Here is a 27,724-nt window from a genome sequence, read left to right on the forward strand (position 1 = left end):
ACTTCATTGATTGTTATTGAAAATACAATTTGTCAATCCAATTTATTAAGGCAATAACTTATAAAGTTGAGTTAAATAATAGAACATATATTTTTTAAAGAATAGACTTTGACTGGTTTGCTTAACATCAACCAAAATCACAGTTAAAATCACATTTTCACTTGTTCTCTACACAAAGTATTTTGGTGAAAGCATATTTATTTCTTTTTTTTTTTTTAATAAGTATAAAAAAACAGTTTCTATACACATATATAATTACCTCCCAGTCAAGCACCACCACCGCCACCTGCACCCTGATCGTGCTTCAAGCCCCAATCAAAAGTTTGCAGCCCTGCTCAGCCCCATGTGATGTCACCACCACCAGAGGCACGTACCTGTGGAAGCTCGGGGAGGCTGGGTTTTATCTCGATTAAAACCGTTCACAGCGAATTTGCTCAACAGCGAGGTTGTATATTGTTCTGTAGGCGGTAACTGCATCTAAAGTGATTGTGCTGGGTTTTTGTTTTTTTTACAGACAAGTGTGAGAAGCAGCTTTAAGGTTGAGGGGCGGTGCTGTGTGCTAGCTTGGCTCATTATTATGGAGGCAACTCCCCTTCGCTGAACTTGTGTAGCTTGAGCTCAGACTCGGACCAGCAGTCAGTGAGTCAGTCCGCAGTGGGATCGGCCGCCGCATGGCTTCTGTGTAAACTTTCCTCAGCAACAAGTGGAGACGAAGAGCAGACGCTCCGGAGTGTTTGACGGACCTACCAGGAAAGAAACCACAGCTCTTCTATGAATCTGGAACCTGTGCTCCGCTAAGCAAACTGCTGTTTTCCCCCCCCCATTCGTGCATGTTCAAAACCAGAGGAGAGCTCTGGTGCCGTGGGTCGGCCGGACGACTAGTACAAACGAGTGGCAAACAGCAGGCATGATTTTGAGACGCAGCTCCGCGGTTGCTGCCTTCTTCCTGCTCTGCTTTCTTGTGGAGGTATGTGGGTCTGTTGGTCGGGGAGCAGCGGGAAAGGTCACTCGGTTCGGCTGAGTGGATGCACCGCTGTGTCCTGTGTGCTAGCTCGACGTGCAGCCGTGCTTCCAAGGAGAGGTTCGGGTCTGCACGCTGAATAACCGCTCTTCTGTCTCCCAACAGGTGTCGCAGGGATCGGGACAATTCGAGCTGCAGATCTTGTCGATGCACAACGCGAACGGAGAGTTGCCCAACGGCATGTGTTGCGATGGCGCACGGAGCGCCGCGGATCAAAAGTGCGCACGGAGCGAGTGCGACACGTTTTTCAAAGTTTGTCTGAAGGAATACCAGTCCAGGGTTTCCGCTGCGGGGCCCTGCAGCTTCGGAATGGGATCTACGCCTGTCCTCGGAGGGAATACGTTTTCTTTCAGGAGTCCTGTCAGGAATGACAAATCCAGGATAGTTTTGCCCTTCAGCTTTGCCTGGCCGGTGAGTGGAGGCTTAAATAATCATTTTCAAAAAAACATGTCCTGATTTCCATCCCCAAATAAAACGTGTAGAGAAGTGAAAATAGGTGTTCGGAAGGCGGATGCATGTCCTTGCATCACCTTCACTGAGGCCGGGACGAAACATGAAAACTATGACTTTTTATGTGTCCCCTTCTTTCCTGGGAAGCACAGGAAAGTTTGAATTTACAAACAAGTTTGAAAACCGACCAGAAGTAAACACATTTTATCCATTAAAGACAAAATTCAAATAAAAACACCAAAACATTATACTCCATGGAAAAAAAACAAATAAAAACTTTAATGCACACTTAAACTACTTGTAAATACATCAGTGGTTAATCTTTTTTTTCTCATTGTTGCTTGGTAATGCAAAATCAAATAAGACATATAAAATGCAAAAACAGAAAAATGTGATGAACAAAAAAAGATGTTATAAAAATTAAGCATGGACAATATAAACAGGAAGTCGGTGCTGCTGTGGTGACTTGTGGGGTCCCAAATTAAATTCTGCTCCGGGCCTCATTCAGATGTGGACCGACTCTGACTTTAACGTCCCCCTACCCCTTTAAAAAGTGGATAGAAAAGGCAACAAACAAAGGAAAAGTTTCCCTTTAGAATCCTTTTTTTTTTTTTGACACCCCCTGACCCTGGTCCCCAGATTGTGTGCACTAATTTAAAACGTGCAGGTATTTTAGTCCACCAGGCCTAGACCTGTCCATCATAATTGGTTTAGGGTGTTAAAGTACTTTGCATATAGTTAAACTTGGAATTTGGCTTTGAGTGAAACTTGGTTGCTAATTCGAAAGTATGATTTGAAGTTAATTATAGCCATCTGGCACCCATCAGTTTGAGTAAAGATGAAAGTGGTTTGATGAAAGTTATTTCATTCCTGTGTCTTGCTTCGTGTGTGACAGTGTTAAAAGCAGTCGTTAAAATAGAGATGCACGGAAGTCGTACAATATTTCTGCAATCGGCTTTGATCTGGTGTCAGATAGTGTAAAAGTGAGCACTTATTTATTTATTTATTAGATTTATTGAAGCCACATTGACTGATGGCATGTACTGTTCAGAAAAAAAATCTTATAATCCCTTCAGTTTGTGTTGGATGCAAAACTACCTCTATCAGAAAACCTGCAGCACATTTTTTTTCTCCTGCAGCACTTTTTTTTTTCTCCACTACACATCATACTCCTTAGATTACAAAAAAAAAATCATTCTCTGTTAGGGAACCCCTATTGGTGCAATCTTTACTTTAATTGATCCTGTTTGCATAATCTTAACAGATAACAGTTGACATGAAACGGTTTAAATCACAGATTTCCTCTCCTCTGCCTCCTCTGGTGGCTTCTCAAGTTGCAGCAACTCCAGAGTAGAAAGAAAAGAGAAAACTTTCTGGTTTCCTTGGGTCACACATCTCGTCTTCTTTTGGTAAATAAACGACCCTGACAAGCGGGAGTGCTGGAGCTTTGTGAGAGAGATGATTTGCCATGCTGGAGCACATTTCCATGGAGTGAAAAAAATAAAAAGGGACCGTGCACAGACTGACTGGCCCCAGAGCTTGGCCCACAAACTCCTCCACTGTGCCTGATAGCTGAAAGGCACAGTCTGCTGGTATGTGTGTGTGTCCAATTACATCAAGGCTATTTTTACCTCAATCGTGATGGAAGTTCTTCTTGTAATATCCAGCATTATTCACACTGATTTGTTGCTTCCATCAATCATGGCCGGTTTCTGTCTCTGTTATACGAGGTAGATCCTATCGGTTCATGTCAAAAAAAAGAGAAAAGGACGTTTGTGTTGGCTTGTGGGAATTTGATGCTTTGTGCTTTTTATTTGTGCTCTACTTGGAGCCTGGCGTCTTGCATATTTTAAAATGTTTCTGTTTACATTCCCATTCTGGCAGCATTAAGTCTGCGTGAACCCTTGCAACAGCACTAGAGCAGAGATGGACAACAAACTTGGTGCCTTGTGAAGTTTGAGGGCTCTTGGTTGTACTCTTTCAGTTTCATGCATACTAAAAAAATATTTTCTTGCCATACAATGACATAAGAACATCTGGATTGCTTGGGCCACTGTTCCAATGCAAAGGACTTTGGTGCAGACAGCCCTTGAATTGGTAAAGACCAGATTCTCTCATCCTTCACTTCAAGAGCTTTACTCCAGTGCACACTAACAATTGTCAGGTTAGGTATGATATCACTCTTTGTCCTTTTCATCAGTTGATTGGCTGTTGTGGACAGATGGCAGTGTGGTGCAATTGGGCTTGTTGGGTCCTGAGAGTTCATGAAGCCCTCTCCCCCACCCCTCTTCGTCCCTTCATCCTCTCTTGTGAGCTGCATGAAGTTGGCCTCTTGTCCAGACCGAGGGCTTTGTTTAAATCACGCTTGGTTGGACCGCAGGCATTTCATCGCTCTAACCTTGCCACCCACGGTAACTGCTGCACTTAATGAGGCTGCACACATGCCCTCAGATCAGGTAGGGCAAGAACCAGGCGTCCAGTTGAACTGGACGATGTTGGCTGGACCTCTTTGACACAAGCGAACCGCTGTTTCTGAGACTTGTGTTGGGTTCAGGGTGTCTGCTTGGGGCTTTTATTCCACAAGAGAAGTGAGGTCCCAGCTCCGCTGGCCCTCACGGTGTATCAAGTAGAGACAATAGGGTGCCCTCTGTGACTACAGTGAGGATTACAGAACATAATGGAGGTAGCGCAGCTGTAAAGCCAGTGCAGGGCAAGCAACAGGAAGCGGTTGTCGTAGACTCAGCAATGATGGAAGACCACATCTCTCTGGCTTCATCAGCATATTTGATCACCTAGGAAAATGTGAGAAGAATTTTTGCATTTATCTTTTGTTTGAAAGTCAGTAATTGAGTAAAGACATCACAGATTGGATTTTGATTTGTCTTCATGTTGGGCCGGAACCCGTATCGAGAAGTAGCAAAGTTGGAATAAATGTCTGGTTTCACGTTGCTTGAGACTTTCTGTTAAATATTTTCTATACCTTGAAGTCATTTCTTTAAGGAAAAATTTAGAGCAATTTCATGAGTGACCCAAGTTTTCTGCACTAATTGCTGTGCACTGCTGGTCAGCTGATTGAAAGAAGGCTCCTAGACTTACAAGAAAAACAAATCTGGCTGCTTGAAAGTTTTTGCAGTTGTGAAAACACAGAAAATCATGGTGTAGGAACAAAAGATTTGTCATTCCTATTAAGGTGGATTTTTTAAACTACAGCTGGCAAACCCCAAACTGCATCTCCCTCATCTAGAATCGGTAGTCTAATTAGGTAACTAGTCAATACCAGCTTTTATACTTGGGCTACGGTCCTAAATGACAAAAAGCTACACAGACTACTACATATGCATGAATTAATTGGCCAAAGAGCAGAATCGTATATTTCCTTTGTCAGATCTGAGTGGAAAATGCAGAAAAATCATATTTTTGTTGTTTAGTTTTGTTTTAATATTACCACACCAAAGAACTTCCATCATTTTCCATCTGTATAAACTAACATCATTCACTTGAATTCACTTTTAGAAAATAAGATTACATGATGGTTAGGAAGATATGCATTGAAGCTTAAATTGATATTCTTTTAGGATTCTGGTGTTAAAATAAAATACTATATATATATATATATATATATATATAAAAAACGTAAGTATTTATAAGTCGCTATTTTCCCTGATGAGTGCATCTCTAAAGTTCATTGTAGAATTTTGCATCATGTTCAAAACAAATAATGTTGTGCTGTGCACTGCTGGTCAGCTGATTGAAAGAAGGCTCCTATGTGATTATTTAAGTAGTGGCACAAATAACATTTTTGTTTTAGATCTTTTGTAAATACCATAGCCTTATTTTTAGTTCAGCTACCGTGAGAACTCCATACTGTGTTTTTTTTTTTTTTTTTTTGGTACTTTAACTATCTAATCCATTTAAATCAAATGACATAATTTAATTTTTCTCCCATCTTCCCCTTCACGCACAGTGAAGTTGTAGTGCTACTCTGAGCTGGGACATGTTAATATCCCTGTGATTGATTTTTGTTGTCGAGCCAAAGCGGTCTGAAAACACGAAGGTGTGTCGAAGAACAATAGGCGGCTCAGCCTGAAGGATAATTGCTGTTGGCTGCTGTGGGAGTAATGACATGTTTGTTTTATGTACTCTTCTCTGATGTGGCCGTTAAATGCAGATTAGTCGAGTGAAAGAGGGAAAAGAATGTCTCTCTTGTACCTCACCCTGTTCTGCTTTCTTTTTCCCCACCTTTTTAAAATTTGTACTTACAGTGCTTTTCGCCGTGACATTGCATAATGGCTTCTGACGCTTCACTGCTTATCAGACTTGTTTTGAAGTTGAACAGAAGCATGGCATCACATGCATTCTGAGGCACATTTAATCGGGATAACCTGTGCTTTGTTTGCATTTCCGTTAATGGAGGTTGACCCGTGCCAAAAAGCGATCCCTCGCTCTCTCGAAGCTTGTTTAGTTAAATGCACAACATGGCTTTCATCTCTTGTCTGGGGGCTTCGTGTTTTGATCTTGTTTGCCTTGTGAAAAAAAGTCTGTTTGCGGTGTCTTTGTTTATGTTGGCAAAAGGTGAGATTCCTTGCAGTTGAGATTCCGGTGTATCCTGTACCTTCATGGAATATCTATTGAGCTGTTATTTAGATGCTGCATTTTCTCAGGGTCATGTTGGGATGGGGATATTTACAATGTTTGCCTTCATTTTGACTACATTAGAGTTGTCATTTTATATCATAGACTGTCACATAGGTGTTATATAGATCATCTTGCCGCTCTTTGGCTAGAGCTGCTAAAGAAATCTGATACAAAGGGTCCAGATCTCTTTGACTTGTTCTGTTTGCATTTCCTTTATTCTGATTGTGGATCTTTGTTTGTTTTCAACCAAGACTAGGGTCTTCTTTTATATCTTAGGCTTGTGCTGAATACTTTTTTGACAGGGTGTATTGGAACTTAAAAAAAAAGAAAATCCAATCAAACTTTTCCTTCCATCCTTTGTTTTATGGTTGAAGTCCTCTCAGAGAGATGTCAGTTAGTGAAGTTTTCTTCTGCTGTTGCTGCACACTGCTGACCATGTCGTTTAAAAAAAAAATTACGCACTTGCAAAGACAAATTTGGCAGTTTAGGAAAAGATGTGGTAACAAAATAGGCAGCCATGGCGTATAAACTTAACAGATTTTCATTTCCTTTGTTTTAATTGAAGACGGACATGTTGTCTCGGATCTAACGTTTCTGTTTTTTCTTTTATGAGCAGTTGCCTTCATATAAAGTTGAGCTAAATCTCAATACCCGTATTGAGATTCAGAAAGTTTCAGAATGGTAACATTTTTACATTACGCATTTCCAAAATAAGATTACTGGGATGACTCAAGCTTCCTCTGCGAAAACACAGAGAAAGTTTAAGTCACTGGCAGCTCGCAGGCCTGTTGCCTGTGCACTGCCAGTGAGCTGGCTTAAAGAAGCCCACACTTACAAAAAAAACTCCTCCTTTGGAGATATTTCTAATCACGAAAAACAGTCATAATGTGCAAACTAAAGGAGTTTGCATTTCCCGTCCTGCAGATTGACGACCTCAGTTTATTTTCAACCTTTAGCTTTTGCCTGCTTTTCCAAGACACATGGCTCTCCTTATTTTGTTATATTTCTTAGTAATAGCACATCAGATGGGTTCGTTTTTTACAGTGGAGGACAGGGGGAGTGTGTTAGAAAATTCCCCTACTGAGAGGATTTAGTTGTGTTCTTTGGCAAGCGAGTGTGGTTTGAACTGGAAGGATCTTTATCGCCTGCGTTGGTTGTCTGTAGGACAGTGCCTGCTCGGCCAGGAAAGATAAGAAGACGTATGGCCACACTTACTGCACTTGGGTGTGTGTGTGTGTGTTTATATGTGTGTGTTGGAGAGAGGGAGTGTGTTCTCTGTAGTTCAAAGAGAAGCGGTGAGTCAGCTGGAAGCCTGGGAAAAGTGAACCTGGCAGTGGCAAGACGGTTTCAAGCTGATAAGAGCAGAGGAGTTATGGAGTGTTAGTGAATGAGGAGTGGGGCTGTGTTTTACTCTCTGCAACTGTTTTTTTTTTTTTTTAATTTTTTTTTGTTTTATCTGTCTGAAATGGTGACCTTTTAGGCTTATTCAAAGTAACATCAAAGACTGTTTTAATCATTTTTAGGGCTAAGACTAATGTATAATCAGCCTTGTTGGGATTAAAGTGCTTCAATGGCCTCCATGTCAAGGCAAGCCCAAGTCGTGCAAGATCTGGGTGTGTTTTTGTCTTTTGTGAATGTGCCTTAAAGGTATTAAGATCTGAGGCGCCCTGTGAATTTAATGTGCCAGTTTTTTGTGTATTTCAGCTTATGACAAACAGAGAGCAGGGTTTCCATCCTACCAGTCATTGACGCAGTATGACGTTTCATTGTTTTGGAGGTGAACAAGGTTTGTTGATGTTTTCTCTTGGCAGAGATCCAGTGCTGTTCAAAGCACAATAGTTGGGGAAATGCTTCTGCGATGTGAAAAACAGAATGTACAGATTGCTAAAGGATTATTCAACTGAGATAGGCTTTGGTATCATGGTGTAACTCACCAAGGTTTTAAAACTGTGCTCTGATTTTTTTAATTTTACCTTTTTTTCTTTTTTTGTTTTTGGTTTCTTTTTAATAAAATGCCTGTGAAAATACAGAAGCATCTACAACATAAATTGTCAACATAACGTATCTACAAAAGTGTAGAATTTTAAAGTTCATGAATGTTTAGTCCATATAATATTTTATGGTTATCTAATTTTAATCTGTTTCTGATGCCAAAAAAGTATTGAAAATTTCCCTTTTATTGTTTTTGCAGTGCGTATGCAGGTAATTGAGTTCAAGTCTGAGTTCAGTTTGAGTATTTTAGAGTTTCAATATATTCTTTAACATGTAGTAGCACTTTGAGATTTGTTTGAATATAAAATTAATGACAAGTAAAATGTAATTCAATCTCTTTTAAAAACTGTAAATTCAGCTTTGGTTTAGCAGCAATAGAATGTATTAGCTGCTAACTGTTTACATTTAGCATTGTTTGAGCTAGCTAGTCGCGGTGTTAGTCGGTTACATTAGCATTGAGGAAGCCAGAAGCATCAGACACATTTGTAAGTTTTGTGTTGTAGTATTTCTGGCACCCAGTAAAAATAGAAACTGTGATAAATGATTTGCACGCACTACAAGAATATCAAGACTAGCTACCTGTTAGCTGCTAGCAATGCTAAAGTTAGCATCTGTTTCAAGAAAGTTATGTCATAAATCAAATGAACAACTGCAGTATGAACTGCAGATGTTCTCTTGTAGTTAAAAATGAAACATTATGGCCCTCTAACCTGAAGTGGAAAACATTATACTGAACAAATATACTTTTAAAATGATCTAAGATTTGCTAAAAACAAACAGACTGTTTACCATGCCCTTGTTTATTTATGTCTTAAATTTAAGTGCAAATATTGTGAAATTGTGGTATTTTTACTTAAGGCTGTCACACTGCCATAGCGACCCACACCTAAACTGGGGTGGAAATCAGTTTTCCCATATGCTAAATTACAAAAAAAGTACACTTGAATTCCTAATGAATAAATGCCTTGTGTGGTCAGTGAAATTGCATTAGAGTTCCCATTTTTAGGATGAGATCACTGCTTGTATTGAGTGGCTGTCACATGCGTGAGAGTTATTTCTGTTAGTCATTCCTAGCCCAAAGAGGTTTCAAAATGTCATGCAGTAAAATAGTTTGTAATGATGTTTTTGTGTGCTCTTGTTTAAACTTGAAATTTAATCTGCCAGCAACTAGCACGCTAAAACGCTAAAGTTCCTGTGCTGGGTTTTTAGGTGTTGGACACTGTGGAGGGAGGTGGGGAACGCCAAAGCTTTAACTTGATACTTGCCAGAACACTATTGTTCTGACTGCTAGAATAACTAGTTGCAGGTTTCAACAATGTAGAGGATGATTAGGGATCACGTTGCCACTGACTCGGTGCAGTGTTAAGCAACTGCAAGCAGTTATGAATCAGGACTTACTGTAAAGTTTTGATGAGTGTTGCATTTTAAATAATGGTTGCCCTGATTGCAGGGAAATGCTGGCAAGGGATCAAACAAATGTCTCTTGGTAAAATGGAAAGTTGAATGCCTGAGAACAAGGTGAAGGCAAAGCGAGAAAAAAATCCACTGGAGTGACTCATGCTCCTTGCTTTCTTTGTGTGGAAAGTGAACAGGGGTTTTCCTTTGGAGCAGGTTTGTTTACCATGAAGTCATCACAGCGAAGACGGACTCACTGGCGCTTCAGAATTTTTCAAATGCCTCCATGCGGCGCTGCAAGGAGCTGTGCGAGTACAACAAGTGATACTTATGTCTAGTGGTGGATGCTCGAGCACCACAAGTGGATTTCATTTTCTCTCACTTTGCTGATGCTTTCGTTCTCTCATAACTGTTGTGCATGCTAGGGTGAATGTGTAAACCGATATCGGTGTGAGCTCGATCCACCCTGGATCGGACAAAACGTGTTTCTGGGAAAATTGAAATGTAGATGGGCCTTTCAGAGTTAGACACATCACTTTTTTTGTACCTTGTGCTGGGTACTTGAAAAGCTTCAGAACTCTGTCATAAGTTACTTAAATAAGTATAAAATTGAAACGTTTCCGTAGAATGAGGATGTGCATGTTTTTCTATGAACTTCTGGATGATCTTTGGTGTTTTTCTGCTGTTGGGTGGGCACTCAGCTTGCCCACTGGCCCATACGTCTGCCCTTCTATTCATAGGGAGACCTCTGCACCACCTCAGGCTTATCTGTTAATCAGATCAGCAGGAGGATTGTTGTGAGTTGACAGAATTTTCTGGTGGAGGCTTTGTTATTAGCCATTCTAGAGAAAAGAGAGGGATGAAACGTCACTGGGAGGACGAGTAAGTCTTTGGGAAACGGGGAACGTTCTCCAAACGTTGGAAGTATTGCCACATCTAAAACTCACTTTTGTGATTATTCAGGTCCAGCAATGAGTGAAAAGACTTGGATAGCATAGGGTTGGGGCCAGCAAATTAGGACATGCATATTTATTTGCAAGTTTCAATTATTACCAAGGATTATTTTTATTAAATTTGTTTTGTTGTGTTGATTTTCACTGACAGTTCTTGTCTCTCTCTCTCTCTCTCTCTCTCCTCTTCCTCAGAGGTCCTATACTTTGATAGTGGAGGCCTGGGACTTTAACAATGAAACCGGTGGTGAGTATTTCTTTCCATCTGACATCTACGTCCTGCCCTATTTTCTCTTTACTGTCTTTTGGCTGTCCTTGTGGCAGCACCTGGGAGACATTATGTTGAAGGTCAGGGAAGGAAGTTTATCCTTCCCAAACCCCACTGCCCTTTTCCTCAAGATCCACATGCTGTTTTTTTTAAGTGTGCTGACAGGTGCTTGTGAGGGCAGGAAGAAGAGATGGTGAGGCAAAGGAGGGGAGCCTCACTGCCCACACCGGCCTATAAAAATGTTTTTATATGGCCGATGACTGATGGCAGGTGCTGCCAGCTGAGGTCGGGGTCACGCTGTCTCGCTATCACTGAGGCATAAAACACAAGAGTTCATCCAGAGCGTGCAGCCCGGCCTGCAGTCTCCACGCAGGGGTCCGTGGCCTCTGAACCATGCCTTCTCGCAGATTAAAGTTCCTGCTGGTGCAGGTGAGCTCGGAGCGCGCTCACTGGGGAGGACTCGGTGCGCCATTCAAAGCCTCTGCACGTTTTTCTCACGAGTGTGGGAATAACATGGTGGTAACACAAGGCAGAAATCTAAATCTTGGCTGCTGTTGGGACTCCTGCTGGTTGGTGGTCAGGTTGGACATGGTGTGGTGACCTACATTGAGGGCAGGGCCTCAGCTGGAGTGTGTTGTCTGAACTCGACGAGGTTTCGGTCTTTTCTGCTGCATTTGCCGCTCCCTGGAGAACCATTAGGACACTAGTGTGAAAAGCCCCCTGAATGCGCTCTCACTGTTGGTTTAACTTTTTTATGGTTGGCAGGGCAGCTCACAACTCTGCTACATTCATGTATCTGGCTGAGCTTGATAGTTTTCTTAATTTAAATGACGACTTTTAAGGAATCCCAATAGTCAGTTACTAGAAATGCATCTTATGAAGACTCAAATGTAGCTATTTTCAGTGTTTACCTGTTGCTGCTCACTAAGTAAAAAGAAACGATTCGGAGAAACTTTCGTCACAACACATGCAGTTAGTCATGGTGTAGAAACTAAAGGAGTGCCACCCATCGCTCTGGTGAAGCCTACAGTTGGCTACTATGCACAACAGGTGTTATGGAGACTAGACATGCTACCTGGGCAGAACCAATCACCAACTAATTAACTGGCTAACATCAGCAGGAAAAACGTTCTGAACAATATGCACTTAAATATTAATTCATCATCCAAGTTTCTCAAGATCAAAATGCCAATGAGGAAACGTTAGATATTTTGCACCTGTAATAAGCATGCTTTAGTAGCCACAGAAATAGTAGCTTGTTTAAAATTTGATGTGAAGCTGGCATATCAAGGTTGTCAGACTGTCTCATGACAAACCGATGCCTAATTTACTGTGATTCTCATGTTTTCAATTCTTTCGTCACTCCAAAGTGTTAGAACAGGAGTTGCTTTTAGGTAACATTGAAATCTTCAAAAAAGTTTCAGAGCCAGAATGATTTTTATGGAGCTGGTGTGATTTATGTCGGGCCCCGCGGCAGGCAGCAGGTAGCGCGGCTCTGCTACTCCCGACACCGCAGGCCCGCAGGCGGTAGAGAAATGCCACACAACTCCGCTCTGGATTCCACGGTGCTGCGAAATGTTGCCGGGCACTGCGATTTCAGAATCCACCCGCCAACCGCCGCAGCGTGGTAAATAAATAACAGCGCATACACACACGCACACACTCGGCGTTGCATCACACTACAGAGGGAACAAGTCACCTCGCGGTCAGCCACCTCTGCTCTCGTGTGAGCCCCAGTAAATAATGACTGACATCTTTTTCATTCTCTCCCAGGTGGAAGATTAGACATCAGGTAGTGAGTCGAGTGCTGCATGTGAGGCAGAACGAGTAGCATTTCATGTGTGGACCTTGTAAGCAGACGGTGTTGCGTCTGGAGATTGGGCCCAGTATGTTTGCTCAGTTCGAGTGTGTTTGCTCTCTGTGTGAAGCTCATTACTCCTGGCACAGTCAGCCCATAAAGCGTTCTCTGTGTCTGACAAGATTCTGAGTTTATCATGATCTTGAGTAAAATACTCACAGCATTCATGTACAGTTTTAAAACAAAAATATGAGCCATCTAATCACCTCGGACTTAAAAGAAAACAGCAAAAAAATCCCCACTGCTCCAGAAATGATTACAATATTGATTTAATAGTTTTATTAATGTTTTATAACATAACTTATCATTTTAAGTGTGACTTATATAGAATAAACAACCACTAGAACGGCCAATTGTTTCTAAATCGGAGTGATTGGTTGCACTTGTTTAGTTTTTTTTACACCCTTACTGTCCTGATGAACAAGTCTAAAAGTAGATGCATTTGTTTTCATGCACAGAAAGAAGCATTTGTTCATCAGCCAGCTGAGTGGCGGTGCTCAGCAATTCCTGGAAGGGCAGCGCAGCTTTACTTTATGCTTCATACAGCTGAAAAACGCTGGTCCTTACAACTCTTTCTCTGTCTTCTTGTTAAATAGTGAATCGAGTTGTACAGAAAATGTGACCAATTTCTAGAACGGTGAAATTCGGAGATGTAATGAGTTAATGGCTCACTGACAGGAAATGCAGGGAGAGAGAAAAGGAGGATGTGCAGCAAATGACGCAGGATTGGTAAATGAACTAAGGACAAATGTGAATTTGCTGTTTCAGTCTCTTTGTTATAGAACATGCAGGATTTAGAAAAGTTAGCAGCCTTTTGGAAATCTGAAAGTTAAGCCTCTATGTTCTATAAGGTACACACGTAGACTTGGAGATGTGTGTCATCGTTTTGTTTGCTATGAAATGGTGAACGCTGTTGTACATCAGGTCATAAGGTGGTGCTGGGTGATACTGGGTGATACTGGTTAAAAATCTCCAGGTTTTTCATACAATGTCTGATTTTAATTGATTTTCTTTCCCCTAAAAAATACACAGCATCATAAAAACTCAGTTAACCTGAGTTCAAAGTTGAAAAAAATCAAAGCTGTAAATATGCTATAGTTCTTAGTTGGCTGACATCACTCTAAAATATGGAATATGGAAACCCCAAGAATGCATCGGTAAAAAAAAAATCTAGATTTTCCCAGAATTAAATCTTCAAAAACAGAAATGTTATTAAATTGACTTATTGCCCAGCTCTTCAATGCTTATTCTGACAGTTGAAAATTTCTCATAAGCAAAATCAAAGTGTGGCTGTGTTTGAGGGAGCTGAACAGCAGTGTACAGCAACAGGTGGGGGAGGGGTAGCACCGTATTAGTCTGTGCTCCCCTCACCTGGAGCTCTCATTATAGGAATTTAACTGTAGGAATGGTGTGACAAAACTTTTAGTGGCCTGTGTTAACTTGCAACATTGGAGAGACAGAGTGTGTGGAAGTGTTGATTTTAATACTTTCTGTTAACAAAAAAAAAAAAATGCATCTGAAAGAGGCCGGGGAAAAAGTCCCAAAGGCATGCTGGCAGGCCTCCCAGCAGTGACTGAGGCATCAGTGTCCTCGCACTGTAATTTATGGCGGCTGCGGTTCTGTCCTCGCCTGAGCAGATGCAGAGAGCAGCATCAGAGACCAGTATTATCCCTGGGCTGTAAAGCTTCGGATCAGAAACCCAACCAGTGGGAGCTGGACAGGGAGCGTGAGAAAAAAAAAGCAGTTAAAGCGCTCATTACAGGCATCCTTTTCCCTTTTTTTTCCTGCATTTCCTCCTTGTACTTTTCTTCCTTTCTAGCACACATAGTTGCCTTAATTACATATAATCTGCTATATCGGAGATCTCCTGCAATTTGTGTCAGAAATTTTTGAGGCAGTTTCGGGTTCCCAATTTATGGTCGAGAACTTAACAACTTAACAACACCCAATAGCACAATGTCGGACGTTGCACTCTGCACAGCTGTTCTCTCGAGCATCTGAAGAACAGCGAAAAAGGGTTCTCATTGTGCCGATGTCGATGTGTTGTAGGTTCCGACGGAAAGCTGATAGAGAAAGCCTCTCATTCGGGCATGATCAACCCAAGCCCACAGTGGCAGAAACTGATTCACAACGGCCCGGTCGCTCAGTTCGAGTACGAAATCCGGGTCAGCTGCGACGAGCACTACTACGGCTTCGGCTGCAACAAGTTCTGCCGACCCAGAGACGAGTTCTTCGGACACTACACGTGCGACTACAATGGAAACAAGACCTGCCTGGAAGGCTGGTCTGGACCTGAGTGCAACACAGGTAAGCCCAGCGGAGGTGGCAGGCTTAAGCACGTCACTGCGGTGGAAAATGGTGACGGGTGGCCTCTTCAGGCGGTTGGTTTTTATGCTGATGAACAAATCTTTAAAAACTTCTCCACGCAGACTGTATAATCTGTGATTCATGCTGATGCACCGTCTGTTTCATTCAACAATGCCTTGTTTCAGATCTCTCTCCGTCTGTAGACGTTTCAAGTTTATCTGTGTTTATCCGTCTGTACAGAAAACGATGCTTCATGGTAAAAAAAAAACAAACAAAAAAAATCAGTCTGCACAGTAGTCAGTTTCTGATTAGACATTTTACTGTGCTATAATCCTGGGTGTTGGCAGCTGTGTTTATTCATACAGACAACATAGTAATTACATTTACTGCTATAATTACAATGCAACCAAATCAAGCTAAATTTAAATCTAGTTATGTTTTTAAATGATCGTCTTCTTCTTCTAGCTATTTGTCGACAAGGCTGCAGCACTGAACATGGATCGTGTAAGGAGCCAGGTGAATGCAAGTAAGTGTCTTGAGTTGCTATGTTCAATTTATCCTCCTGAAATGAAAATGATCTCCTTTAATTTGGGATGTTCATAAAATTGCCCCTTTTTATATCATCCTGCTCATAAGTAATGAGGTTGTTGTAAGTTCTGCTTTTCAAGAGTTTAATATGTACAGGGCCATGAAAAAGTGTTCATCTTACTTGAATTTTTGCACATTTTGTCACTTTTCTCATGTTTTGCGTTGTATATTATTGGGATCGCATGCTATCAGCGTAAAGCAAAAAATGCAATTTGGAAGTGGAACAATTAGGAGGCATGCATTACAAATAAAATCTCGAAAGTGTTTGCATTCAGCCCCTTTTACTCTAAACCCGCTATCTAAAATCAAAGACAACCAACTGCAATCAGATCTTGGCACTGTGTATACATTTTTTTTTGGGGGTAGGGTGAATGGATGATGGATGGATGATGGATGGATGGATGATGGATGTGTGTTTGGTTGTGTGTGTGTGTTTGTTTGTTTGTGTGTGGGGGGGGGGGGGGGGGTGTGGTTGGGGGGTGAGGGGAGCTCCAGGACAGTTTCCAAGGCCTTAACTGAGTTTTGGATTAAAGCTGCCAGACTCGGCCAAGACGATGTTAAACAGCCACAATTCGGTGCTAAAAAGTGACATCGATCCGTTTACGTGGCAAAAGTTATCAGTCAAATCTGGTTCAGCATTTGGATGAGCCTTTTTTGTGTAGCTAATGGCTTCTAATGCTATTTATTCACACAGCCAGAGGAAAAGCTCAAGCACAGATGGGTATCAGAGGCGCAGTTATATCTCCTCGTCCCGGAGGAGGTCCTGGTGATCAGCTCATTGCACAGATCAAGATTTCATTGCTTGCTTTAGCTGTCTGATTTGGCCATAACTCGCTCACCAATGGATGATCGTGTTTGCCTTTTGCAGCTTTGTTGTTTTTCCCAAGCTTTTGACTGAATCAGATTTCTTGTAGGAGCCTGAAGTATTGGCAGAACAAGAGGTTGACTCGCTTTAGTCTTCTGACAGGTGTGGCTATATTTAAAGCTCAGGGTTTAAACTCTCGAAGCTAGGTCCTCTGTTATTGTAGTCAGTGAGCCGTTTCCCACCACTGGGGCGGTTGTGGTGTGTTTAATAACAGCGGTACATAGCAACACTGGTTTCAGGCGAGGGCAGCCTCCTTGTTCCTAGTTTAATGTCTGCAGTTCCTCAGCAGATGATATTCCTGAGGGTGTTTTTTTTCTTTTTTCTTTCATTTCAGTCCCAGTCCTCTTGGAAAACTATGAAGGAATTTGCTGATGCAGATTCAGTAGCAGGGTACAATGTAATGTCACATTTAGGCATGGACTAATGTGACGAGATTCATAGTATTGTTGTATTTGGATATAGAATAAAAACCGAAATGATTTCCATTGTTTAACTGATCTGATCTATTACACAGAATATTCTGAATTATGCAGACGTTATTGTAGGTATTCAGTGTTATAACATTTAAGTCATTACTGAAAAGATGTTAAGCCACAGGAATGATGAGACTGAAAATGTCTTGTATGATGATGCATCAAAATATCAGCTGTTAGCTGGAATTCAGCCTAATCGTCTCAGACCAGTTGGAAAACAAAAAACGATCCTCAATACTCCTCAGTGTGGATGCCGTTATAAAGAGTCAAAAATTTGATCAGTCAGGATTTAAAATAGTCATAAAATGCTTAGAAGGTCTTTTTCAAACATGCCCAGACATGTTTGTAATTTATTCGCGCTGCAAGAAGGCGAGAGAGAGCAAGACTTTCAGCGGACAGCCGGAAGGCTAAACAGAGTTTCTATTTTATTCTTCTTTGATATTTAACATGCTGGAATTGGAAATGGGAGTGCATCATAGGTAGCCTCTATCAGGCTGTGCTAATATTTCAAATTTATTTTACTAAGTGAAGAAAACTGAAACTGCATTATGAGAGATCTGAAAAACTATTTGAAAGGGGTGCGTTTTCTATGCTGTGTTCAGGCATGTCTGTGGTTTATTTAAACTGAGAAAGAAAAATACTTTTAGCAGCTAATGGGAAAGCTGAACAGAATAGAACGATATTGTGCCTTTATCCCTTTGAGCTTAAAACTTTTGTTATTGATTTGAAATGCTTAGAAATGTTGGTATCCTTTAAAAATAGGTCTGTTTTGTAGGGAATTGCACACAGAAACTACTGGGGTTTTTGTACAGCTAATAAAACATGCTACAGGCAGTCACATTCACTGTACTAAGTAACTAACTTGAGCTTCTGCCTGAAACCTTCTGATAGAGGATTCGCCCATTTTTAAGAGCGCAGAGTGGACTGGTGTTTACTTAAGCACCATGTTTATTTTTACTTTCCACCCGTTTTTTTTTTTTTTTGAGGCTAATCAGTGCGCCGCTCCTCCAGGGGGACGCTGTTTCCTGTCACTATAGGCTCCACAGCAGCAACAGTATCGCAGCTCCACCACCTCCAAAGCGCGGACAAATCAGTCACGCTGTTGCAATTATGGAGCCGAGAACAAAAAGGGCAACGTTATCGGTGTAATTATGGACTCTAACGTTTGAGTGGTCAGCAAAGAGTTTATCCTCCTCCTGCTCTCAGCCTCGAGGCGCAGGCCTGCTCACTGACTCATGGGAACCAAGACGAGCAGCAGTGAAACAGCTGAAAGGAGGGCCGAGCGCTCCTCTCTGTGTTGGCGACGCCAGTGCCAAGCCGCAGGCACAGCATCGTTAAAGGGAACGTCTGGTTGCATGCTAATGTTAGCCACCCCAAAGGTCCCATTGGAGCTGTAATTTAGTGTTTTTCTTTGTTTTCTGTTTGGTTAAAATGCTAAAGCACCCATGTCTCCTTGTGCCCAAGTATTGTAAAAATGCAGTTGCATAAACACTCTGCTGCTTAAAATTTATTTGTGGTGTTTATTCTTGTGTGAATACTGCCTCTTTGTTTTGTCCGTGCGGCTCCTGGGCTGCTAATGCTGCTGTGTACTTCATTAAGATCCGATTATTCGGAAGGAATCTGGAATAAGTGGAGGATTAGGATATTTACAGATGCCATGGGGATTATCTGGCCTTGTTGTAAATAACATTCTGCATGTGCGGGGAGTTTTTTTTTTTTTTTGACCTCTCGTCTCGTTTCTCATTGTGTTGCAGGTGTCTGTACGGATGGCAGGGCCTGTACTGCGATAAATGCATCCCCCACCCGGGCTGTGTGCACGGAACCTGCGTTGAGCCATGGCAGTGCCTGTGCGACCTCAACTGGGGCGGCCACCTCTGTGATAAAGGTTATTTCTCACTCTCCTTAGTTTTGGCTGCATTGACGGTTGCAGTGGATCTCAAAAAGGAACATGTCCCGGTCTAAGGTGGCAGGTTTTTGAAAAGTAAAAACAATGATAACCACCTTAAATGTAACCCATGTTTATAATAATGCAACAAAAAGCAAAACAAATCTAATGGGATGAAAATTCTACATATTAAGCTTCATAAACTTGGTTGTCCATGTTTGTGCACCTTAAATATTTTGTTAAAGCAGACGTTTTCGTGACGGTGTTCATTCTCACATAAATCAGACTGTGAGGACATGTCTTGATTTTAGCCACTCTCAGGGACCATACATATAATTGTAGGAAAATTACATTAAACTGTCCTAAAGTTTTAATTTTCTGCTGATGAATCCATAATTATGTCTGTTACACCTCAGAGCATTAAGCTGCCACCATTGTCTTTTGGTTTTTTTCCTGGTTAACACACTGCTGTTTTTGTGCCTAATATACACTTATGAATTGTAAAAAAAAAAAAATTATGTGTGTGGCCCAGACATATACAGGTGTTTTCTGTTCATGTGGAAGATCACAAATATTTGACCCATATTTGGTCACTCCCTCTGCCAAAGTGTTGGTATAGTTACCTAGAAGTGATGTAGAAATGCTTTGTATCCTTTTTCTGACTGATACATTTGTACAATAAGATTTTCTGTAATTTATCTGCCAACTATGGTTTTAACTAATGGCAGCAAAAATGCTGAACTTTATTCAAGGTTTCAGTCAGATTAAATCTAAATGTGTCTGAACATTTATTAGCTTAATCACTTTTGCATGTTTTTTTATTTAAAATGTTTTTCCCCTCTTGAGTTTTTTTCAGTAGAAGTGTCATGTTAACGTTGCTCTCTGTTAAGGTCACATCACATAAATCTGGCTATTGATAGACTATAGAGCAGTGGCTGTTTTAAAACCTCATTTCTTCTTTCATCCAGATCTGAACTACTGCGGCACTCACCAGCCATGCTTGAATGGAGGAACGTGCATCAACACAGGACCTGATAAGTACCAGTGTACCTGTGCTGAGGGCTACTCCGGAGCAAACTGTGAGAGAGGTGAGGCTCTGGGACGGATTTTCTCGAGGGGTTTCAGAGTCACATTTGCAGCTGCAGAGAGCTAGAAGGTTTGGGCTCTGTGAGCCTGCAGACTAAAGGTCAGAGGTGCTCCGGGTTTGTAATCAGAGGAGGTGGTAACTTGCAATAATCTGTTTCCACTTGAGTGTAAGTGCCCTCCTCCTCCTCCTCTTCCCAAGTCAGGTAATCCACCGATGTTGATCTCCAGAGGCCGGTCGTCCTTTTAGCTTCTTCAGATGAATGCGGTGCTAAGGTTCAGCTGTTGTGAACACTTACCATGGAGATGGTTATTTTCCTCATTAAATCTGAGCCTCGTGAGGTGCTGACAGCTTAACTGCGGGGATGTCAGGAAACGATGCCCTTTGTAACGTGAGGTCTGCTGACCGGGGCTATGGTAGCCCCTCCCCCCTCCTCCTGGCATACCAAGAGATGATCACCCCTCATTGCTCTACTCATTTCTGGAGTAAATCATTCATTTCTGATTCATTTGGGACGCGCTCATCCCTAAACCCGTCCGCGCCTCTCTTTTAGAGCGGCGGGGAGTCTGAGGGAAGTCACGCTGCACTGGTCCAGTCAACATAGCATGAAGTACGGTTTCCTGGCGGATGGCGCTGTTGAGGCGGGTAGTGAGAGGGAGATTGGGGCGGGTTTTTAACGGCGGGCTCTTGGAGCGGGGGAGGATGATCTATGGATGTGTTGTGGTGATAAAGGGAGGAATTTTGGCTGACTTAGTAAATTGGGATTTTGTGTGATGATAAAAAATAAATATTACTGCACAATTGTGACGTGGAAGGATGAGAATCACATTTTTTTGATGTTGTTGGTATGCATTCATATTCACTCCCTTAACTTTGAGACCCATAGTGCGATTCTGTGCGACCCTTTTCCACAATTCAAAAATAGTACAGATTTATTTCACTAGACTGACGGTGAAATGCTTAAAACTAAGTGAATTGGAATTTACTTCACTTGCAAACAAATTAAAATGGTAAAATTAATAACTTTAACACCAGCCCAAACTATTAAACTTTTAATAACCATATTTTTTTATGTTCATTTGACAGTAGGTAGCACCACAAACATCCAATATCTTTTACTCTGAGGTAGAATTGGGCGCATTCATTTATTAAAAAGAAGACTAAATAAGAGGGTTTAAAAAATAACAACAAAAAGGTCTGGTGTATTTCATTAAAAAAGTTGTGTAGTTTATTCTCGATAAAACTGGAAAAAGGGGATTTTTTTTTTTTGCACACAACTACTTTTTTTTTGCTCCAGTTGTGGCCCATCTAGCAAAACATTTGCACTCGAGTACAACACAGTTAAACCAGCAGGCTTCAGAATATACATTCCTTCCATTCTTCACTATTTTATAGTGATCTAACACATAAAATCTACTTGTAATGCGACAAAATGAGAAAAATGTATTTCTATTGTATAAAACGATGCGTTTCTTATGCAACTTGTAAAAAACGTGTTCTTTTTTTTTTTTTTAGCCGAACACGCCTGCCTCTCCAATCCGTGCTCTAATGGAGGGAGCTGCTCAGAAACCGCTCAAGGCTACGAGTGTCAGTGCGCGCCGGGCTGGAGCGGCCCGTCCTGCACCACCAGTAAGACTGAATCTGCAACGTCTCAACAATTAACAGAATCAAAGAAAACATAATTTCAGCTTAACCATTTCCACCTGCTGTTGCGCAGATGTGGACGACTGCTCCCCTAGCCCCTGTAACCACGGCGGGACGTGTCAGGACCTGGTGAACGGCTACAAGTGCCACTGTCCTCCGCAGTGGATGGGGAAGACGTGTCTGATAGACGCCAACGAGTGCGACAGCAAGCCCTGCGTCAACGCCAACTCTTGCCGCAACCTGATTGGCAGCTACTTCTGCGAGTGCCTGCCTGGTTGGACGGGGCAGAACTGTGACACCAGTGAGTTGAAAGCTGCAGCTGTTGACACAAGTCCAACTCCTGGCTGGTGTTTAGAAATAATTTCCATTCAGTCAGTCCGTGCTGAATTTACAGCTGCAACATGAAGGCATGAAGCAAAGCAGTGACGCTTGTGCAGTGTAAACTTGTCTGCAGTTCAATTATTAGACTTTTGTGTGTGTGTGCGTGTGTATGTGCGTGCGTGTGTGTGTATGTGTGTGTCTGTGGTGATTAGGACGGGCTCAAAACAATCCGAGCTTGAGTTTCACTTGGCAGCCGACTGGATTGCTCAATACTCTTGTTGTGCACTTTTGTTTTTCCTTTTTCCTTTCGCATTCCCATCATCCACGTCGTGCACTTTATTCTCACAACAGTGTTTTTAAAGGCCCCGGGCACGAGGAACATAAAGCAGAGACTTGTTACCTAAGACTAACCATTTACCAGAGCTGTTTAGTATTAATCCTCTGTTTTGTTTTTTTGTTTTTTCCCATGCAGACATAAACGACTGCAAGGACCAGTGCCTGAATGGAGGAACCTGTAAGGTAGGTGACGGGTCAGAAACTATCCGGCTCGGTCGGGTTGTAGCTTCAACTTAATAACAGAGACGTTTACGTGGGCGGTTGTAAATACAACGGATATAAAAAGTTTACACACCTATTAAAACTTGATTGGGGTCTGCCTGGACCTTTCAAAAAATGTTTATTCTTCTTCTGGTGAAGACATGTTCTTTGGGGCGTTGTCGTCATCTTCAACCTTCTGGAGTTTGGTGGTTCAGTGCAAACATCGGGTTCTATTTGACTGCAGTTCCAGCTTAAGGAACATCCATTGCATGCTATGGTGCTGGCACCGCCATACATAATCTTTTTGAATTGTGGATTAAATTTCATCAGAGTATCATGTTTTTGCAGACTTCAAATAAGATTTAGTTTGTATGTTTTTCCCAACTTTTAATTTGTGAACAATAAATAGATAGTTGTTACTGGTTCTATGCATCCAGCCTCTTTAAAGTTGCTGTCGGTGTCTTGGCGTTCTCTAGGATCTGTTTTCTTATAGATGATGTATCGACATCCTTGGTAATGCCGCAGTCGTACCATGTTTTCACCCTTTAATGCTGGCTGTGTTCACAGTGATTTATATCTAATGTTTTGAAAACAATTTTCTGCCTGTCTCCTGATTGCCCTTTGACATAGCGATACGCCTGGAGCTTTTAAGCTCTAAAGATTGAGGAAATGTCAGAAAACATCTATTAGAGTTTCTGTCAGGTCTGTCTTTGGGAATCTGTGTCTGCTGAGATTTGGCGTAAAGCCAAATGTTTAAGTTATGACTTTTTTCCTCCTGATTAAGAATCTTCAGTTTGCTTCCTTATTAAAGCTTGAAACAGGATCTTTAAACCTGACATTTTAACAGTGGTGTGTAGACTCTTGGAATCCCCTGCAGCTGAATCAGATTTCCTCAAACCAGAGGCTGAATTGTTTCTGTTAAAAATTATAATCAGGAAAGTGTGTTGAGAGGTTTTAAAAGGAGGAACACGCTTTTCTCCAGCTCACCAGATTAAATTGCAGTGAGCTCCACTCGGTTGAGCCCGTACCAGGAAATTGTGTTGAAATAATCGTAACATCACCGCCCACCCCCGTCGTTCCCGCTTCAGCTTTGCTCCCTGGTTTCTCACAGTTATTGTTTGGGCTCCACTCAGCTGGAGCCATTGGTCACATGCATCCAACGCTGACCTGAGTTTGTGCCTCTCTCAGGACCTGGTGAACGGGTACCGCTGCACGTGCGCCCCCGGCTTTGCTGGCGAGCACTGCGAGAGGGACGTGGACGAATGCGCCAGCTCGCCGTGCCTGAACGGCGGCCGCTGTCAGGACGAGGTCAACGGCTTCCAGTGTCTGTGCCTGACCGGCTTCTCTGGGAACCTGTGCCAGGTGAGACGTCCGCACGAAAGAAGCACGAGTCCTAAAGGCGTAGGTGGATATGCTACAAGGAAGAGCATAGAAAAAATGTTTTTTAGTCTTTATGCAGTTGGCAAGAGGATAAATGTGATTTTTTTYYTTTTTTTTTTTTTTTTTTTTTTTTTTTTWCAAATAAGCTGCTCCAGCTAATCAAATCCTTCCATCCATCCTGTAGTTTCATTAATACCATTAGTTGTAACCTTTATCCATCCTCCCTCCCTCCTTCCCTCAAAAGTTCACTGAGAGTTTTGTAACATCATCTTGAGGAACTGTGTAGGACTGGTTCTGTTAACCCGTTATGGGGTGAGGCTGCTGTATCACCCTGCTCTCAGCCACACCCTGCTCTCCAGTCCTCCCCTCTTAAAATGGATGGTTTTCTAGAAGCTGCTCCTGGCTGCGGCGCGATGCATTCCTCAGCACTGAAGCGTCGACTCAGGAGGACGGCTCCTGTGTCTCTGCCTCGTTGTTTTTTCTCTCCTCCTCCTCTCTTCCTCCCTGCCTTGTGTGTATGTGTGTGTGTGTCCGTGTGTTGTTTCCTGGCACGGCCCAAGTGGAGGATGCTCATGGGGATTTTTCTTTGTTTTCTGTAGCAGACATTATATCGGTTATCACATTCTCTGCTCACCATTCAATCCCTTTTCTCTCCCCTTAGCTGGATATAGATTACTGCTCACCCAACCCGTGCCAGAACGGAGCGCCCTGCTACAACCGGGCCACAGACTACTTCTGCGCGTGCCCAGAGGACTACGAGGGCAAGAACTGCTCCCACCTCAAAGACCACTGTCGCACCACCACGTGTAAAGGTATATCTCCCGCTTGCAGCGACCACAGGCTTTTTCCAGAAAGCTGCTGAAAGATGATCTGTGCGCCGTGCAGTAGTGAAACACTTCACCCACATTTTTCCCACGAGAGCAATACTTGCTTAGTTTTCATACAATGAAGTTTCTTGGCGGAGTCGAGCAGATTTGATGCTCTCTCCTTTAAGCTAAGCCGTTCCCAATGAGCCCAAACGTGCAGAAATTTCCTGAAGATCTGGCAGAAGCCTGATAGCGCCGTGTGTGTTCTCAGTAACGACTTGGTGGGCTACCTCTTCTTTTCCCCTTCAATGAGTGCACAGTCTTCAGTGCCTGCTCATGCAATTGAGTGAGTGGACCAACCACAGAGGCAGATACCAGACAGTGGGATTCTCTGCGCTCTTGGCACAAATTAAGCGATTTACAGGGAAGCAAATTCACCTCATGCGCCTAACCTGATCAGACAGGGGGAAAGGAGGGGATTTTAGTGCGGTGGGAAAAAAAAAAGTCACTCTAAATTGCTTATGAAAGCATGACCGCTTATTGCTGTTTGTCCCATCAACGCCTCACCGTGACCTTCTCCCCCACTGCCGCAGAGCCGAGCAGAGGCTTCCACTTTTTCACATTTTGTCACATTACTAACAACTTAACTGCGCGTAGTTTACTCAGATTTATGCACGTTTACTCAGCGTGCATATGTATTAATCCCCCTCTACTCTAATACTTAAATAAACTCGAGTGTAACGGTCTAAATGCAACACAACTGCAAACTTATTAAAGATGATTAAAAGGACAGAAAGAGAGAGTCATGGTGGCACTGGAGGAGCTGCAGAGACAGAGCTCAGGTGCAAAACTTATTACTTGTACGCTTCACAAATCTGGCTTTTTAAGAGTGAGAAAGAAACTCAGGTTCAGACAACATGTGGAACAAGGATCTCTGGTCGGGTTAACTTTTTGGGCTGGTGGGAGCATCATGCTGAGGGGATACTTTAAAAACTGTTGAGGATGGATGGAGATAAAGATCGAAGGAGGAAGAAAATCTGGCAGATCAGGGATGTCCAAATGTGGCCCCTGGCCACAGATTTAAAAGTAAAAAAAAAAAAAATGGTGCCGCGGATGCAGATGGTTGCTTTTTGTTTTTGAAAATTAGATTTTTGTTGGCAGATTTATGGAACATTCTTGTTCCTGGGAACAGACTATAAAGATTTTCTATATCAAGACCAATAAAGAAAATCAAATAAAAATGAGGGAACTGCACACTTTTTCATTCTTCCTCAAATTTGCTCTTTTCTACTTTTTCATTCAAATATTTCACGTTTAATGCATTGCTCTGCCTGTTTAAAAAAAAAAAAAGAATTCACAAAAGTATTATCACCTTTTTATTTCTGGTCAGAACTTGTTCCATTCATGTCTGTGGCGTCTTTTTGCAGTGATTGACAGCTGTACCGTCGCTGTGGCATCTAACAGCACGCCAGGAGGAGAGCGCTACATTTCGTCAAATGTGTGCGGACCTCACGGTCGCTGCCGGAGCCAAGCGGGGGGTCAGTTCAGCTGCGAGTGCCAGGAGGGCTTCAGAGGGACCTACTGCCACGAGAGTACGGCCGAATTTACCGTCGCCATGGCATGGTCACGTTTGCTCTGCACTGTCACGGTCGATCTCACCAAGTCTCTCTCAAACTCTAGACATAAACGACTGCGAGAGCAACCCGTGTCACAACGGAGGCACGTGCATCGACAAAGTCAGCGTCTACCAGTGCATCTGCGCCGACGGCTGGGAGGGCGACCACTGCGAGATCAGTGAGTCATGCCGCCGCCTCATCCTTTCCTCATGTCGCTGCTCAAACCGTCTCAACAGAAAAATGTGTCTTCCACCGCCCGTTTGATATGCCGCCCTCAAATCACACACACCCATCTAATATTTCCAGACATAGATGACTGCAGCACCAACCCCTGTCATAATGGAGGGACATGTCGAGACCTGGTGTCTGATTTCTTCTGTGAGTGCAAAAATGGCTGGAAGGGGAAAACCTGCCACTCACGTAAGAGCCTCCCCCATTTTTTTTTATTTTTTATTATTTTCCACACCCGTGTTGTCTGTCCGTGCAGGCTCATGGTATGTGCTCATGGCTGTACTCGATTATCTATTACCTTAAAAACCCTGAGATTATTCACACATACCTTGCAGGTGAAAGCCAGTGCGATGAAGCTACGTGCAACAATGGAGGCACCTGCCATGACGAGGGTGACACATTCCAGTGCAAGTGTTCCCCAGGCTGGGAGGGCACGACCTGCAACATAGGTGAGCAGCAGGCACTGCAGCTCGGGGTTAATCCTTCACATTTAAGGGGAACTTCTCAGATTTTATCTCGATTTTTGATGCCTCTAATAAAATCCATTGTAATAAATTTCTATTACGATATTATAGAGTCCAGATGTGTGCAATTTAACCTCAGTACGATTTGGGGCCAGGCGATATGGTTTAAAAATAAAAGCTCAGATTTCTTTTCTTTATTTTTTTATTAATCCTAAATTTGATTTCAGACTTTAATCAAATTTTTTCTCACTTTTTTTCTTTTTCTTCTATTTAAATTATTCTTCTGTGACTTGACCTGAATTCCAATTCTAAACAAATGGAAGCTGTAACACACATTGTCAAAAAAAAGGCTTTATTTCTTGGATGGAAATCCAAGAAATAACCACTGACATCACTCTGAAGTATGGAAACCCAAATGTGCAACGGTGGGGGAAAGATTTTTCCAAAAAATAAATCCGATAAGTTGATTACTCTCCCAGCCCTAGTATAAATGCAACCGATCTGTGACGTTCCGAGAGGTTTTGTTAGAGAACATTAATGAACAAATTAATGTTCTCTAACCAAGGATCTCAGGGGGCAAGTTATGGAGAAGTTTAAAGCTGGGATAGGTTAAAAAAAGATCCTAGTAGTCAAACGTCTCTTCTCCAGTGGATTGGAAGATCTTCAATCCACTGGAAAATGGAAAGAGTGTGACACATCTGCAAACCAGAGCTGCAAGATATCTGGAAAAACTTGTCCTGATATGAAACTATGACTGCATGTTGACCTTTGTGAGCTTCTGCATCTCAGCCACTAAAATATATTGTGTGTTTGCGTCGACGGCAGGAAAAGTCCATCAAACCAGATATTTTATTTGGGAGCAGAAATTTGCGTTGCACTTTAAATGTTGCAATCCTTCCAAACTTGGCGAATTTGCTATGATTACTGCATAGTGTGCAGCTTTTCTGCAAGCCT

The 27,724-nt window shown here is 42.3% G+C and overlaps 1 protein-coding gene across 1 annotated transcript in view; it reads left to right on the forward strand.

The window, feature by feature from the left end:
• Positions 1 to 351: 351 nt before the first annotated feature.
• Positions 352 to 27,724, forward strand: part of jag1b (jagged canonical Notch ligand 1b) — a 37,187-nt gene continuing 9,814 nt past the window's right edge. The window contains exons 1-16 of the mRNA XM_008430210.2: positions 352 to 967; positions 1,127 to 1,432; positions 10,639 to 10,690; positions 14,619 to 14,876; positions 15,342 to 15,402; positions 18,557 to 18,687; positions 19,656 to 19,775; positions 21,287 to 21,400; positions 21,489 to 21,716; positions 22,209 to 22,255; positions 23,462 to 23,635; positions 24,315 to 24,465; positions 25,887 to 26,051; positions 26,140 to 26,253; positions 26,382 to 26,495; positions 26,642 to 26,755. Coding sequence (XP_008428432.1) covers positions 908 to 967; positions 1,127 to 1,432; positions 10,639 to 10,690; positions 14,619 to 14,876; positions 15,342 to 15,402; positions 18,557 to 18,687; positions 19,656 to 19,775; positions 21,287 to 21,400; positions 21,489 to 21,716; positions 22,209 to 22,255; positions 23,462 to 23,635; positions 24,315 to 24,465; positions 25,887 to 26,051; positions 26,140 to 26,253; positions 26,382 to 26,495; positions 26,642 to 26,755 — 2,209 coding nt within the window. The 5' untranslated portion in view covers positions 352 to 907. The remainder of the gene's footprint in view (positions 968 to 1,126; positions 1,433 to 10,638; positions 10,691 to 14,618; positions 14,877 to 15,341; positions 15,403 to 18,556; positions 18,688 to 19,655; positions 19,776 to 21,286; positions 21,401 to 21,488; positions 21,717 to 22,208; positions 22,256 to 23,461; positions 23,636 to 24,314; positions 24,466 to 25,886; positions 26,052 to 26,139; positions 26,254 to 26,381; positions 26,496 to 26,641; positions 26,756 to 27,724) is intronic.

Source organism: Poecilia reticulata, linkage group LG15, assembly GCF_000633615.1.
Source record: "Poecilia reticulata strain Guanapo linkage group LG15, Guppy_female_1.0+MT, whole genome shotgun sequence".
NCBI lineage: Eukaryota > Metazoa > Chordata > Actinopteri > Cyprinodontiformes > Poeciliidae > Poecilia > Poecilia reticulata.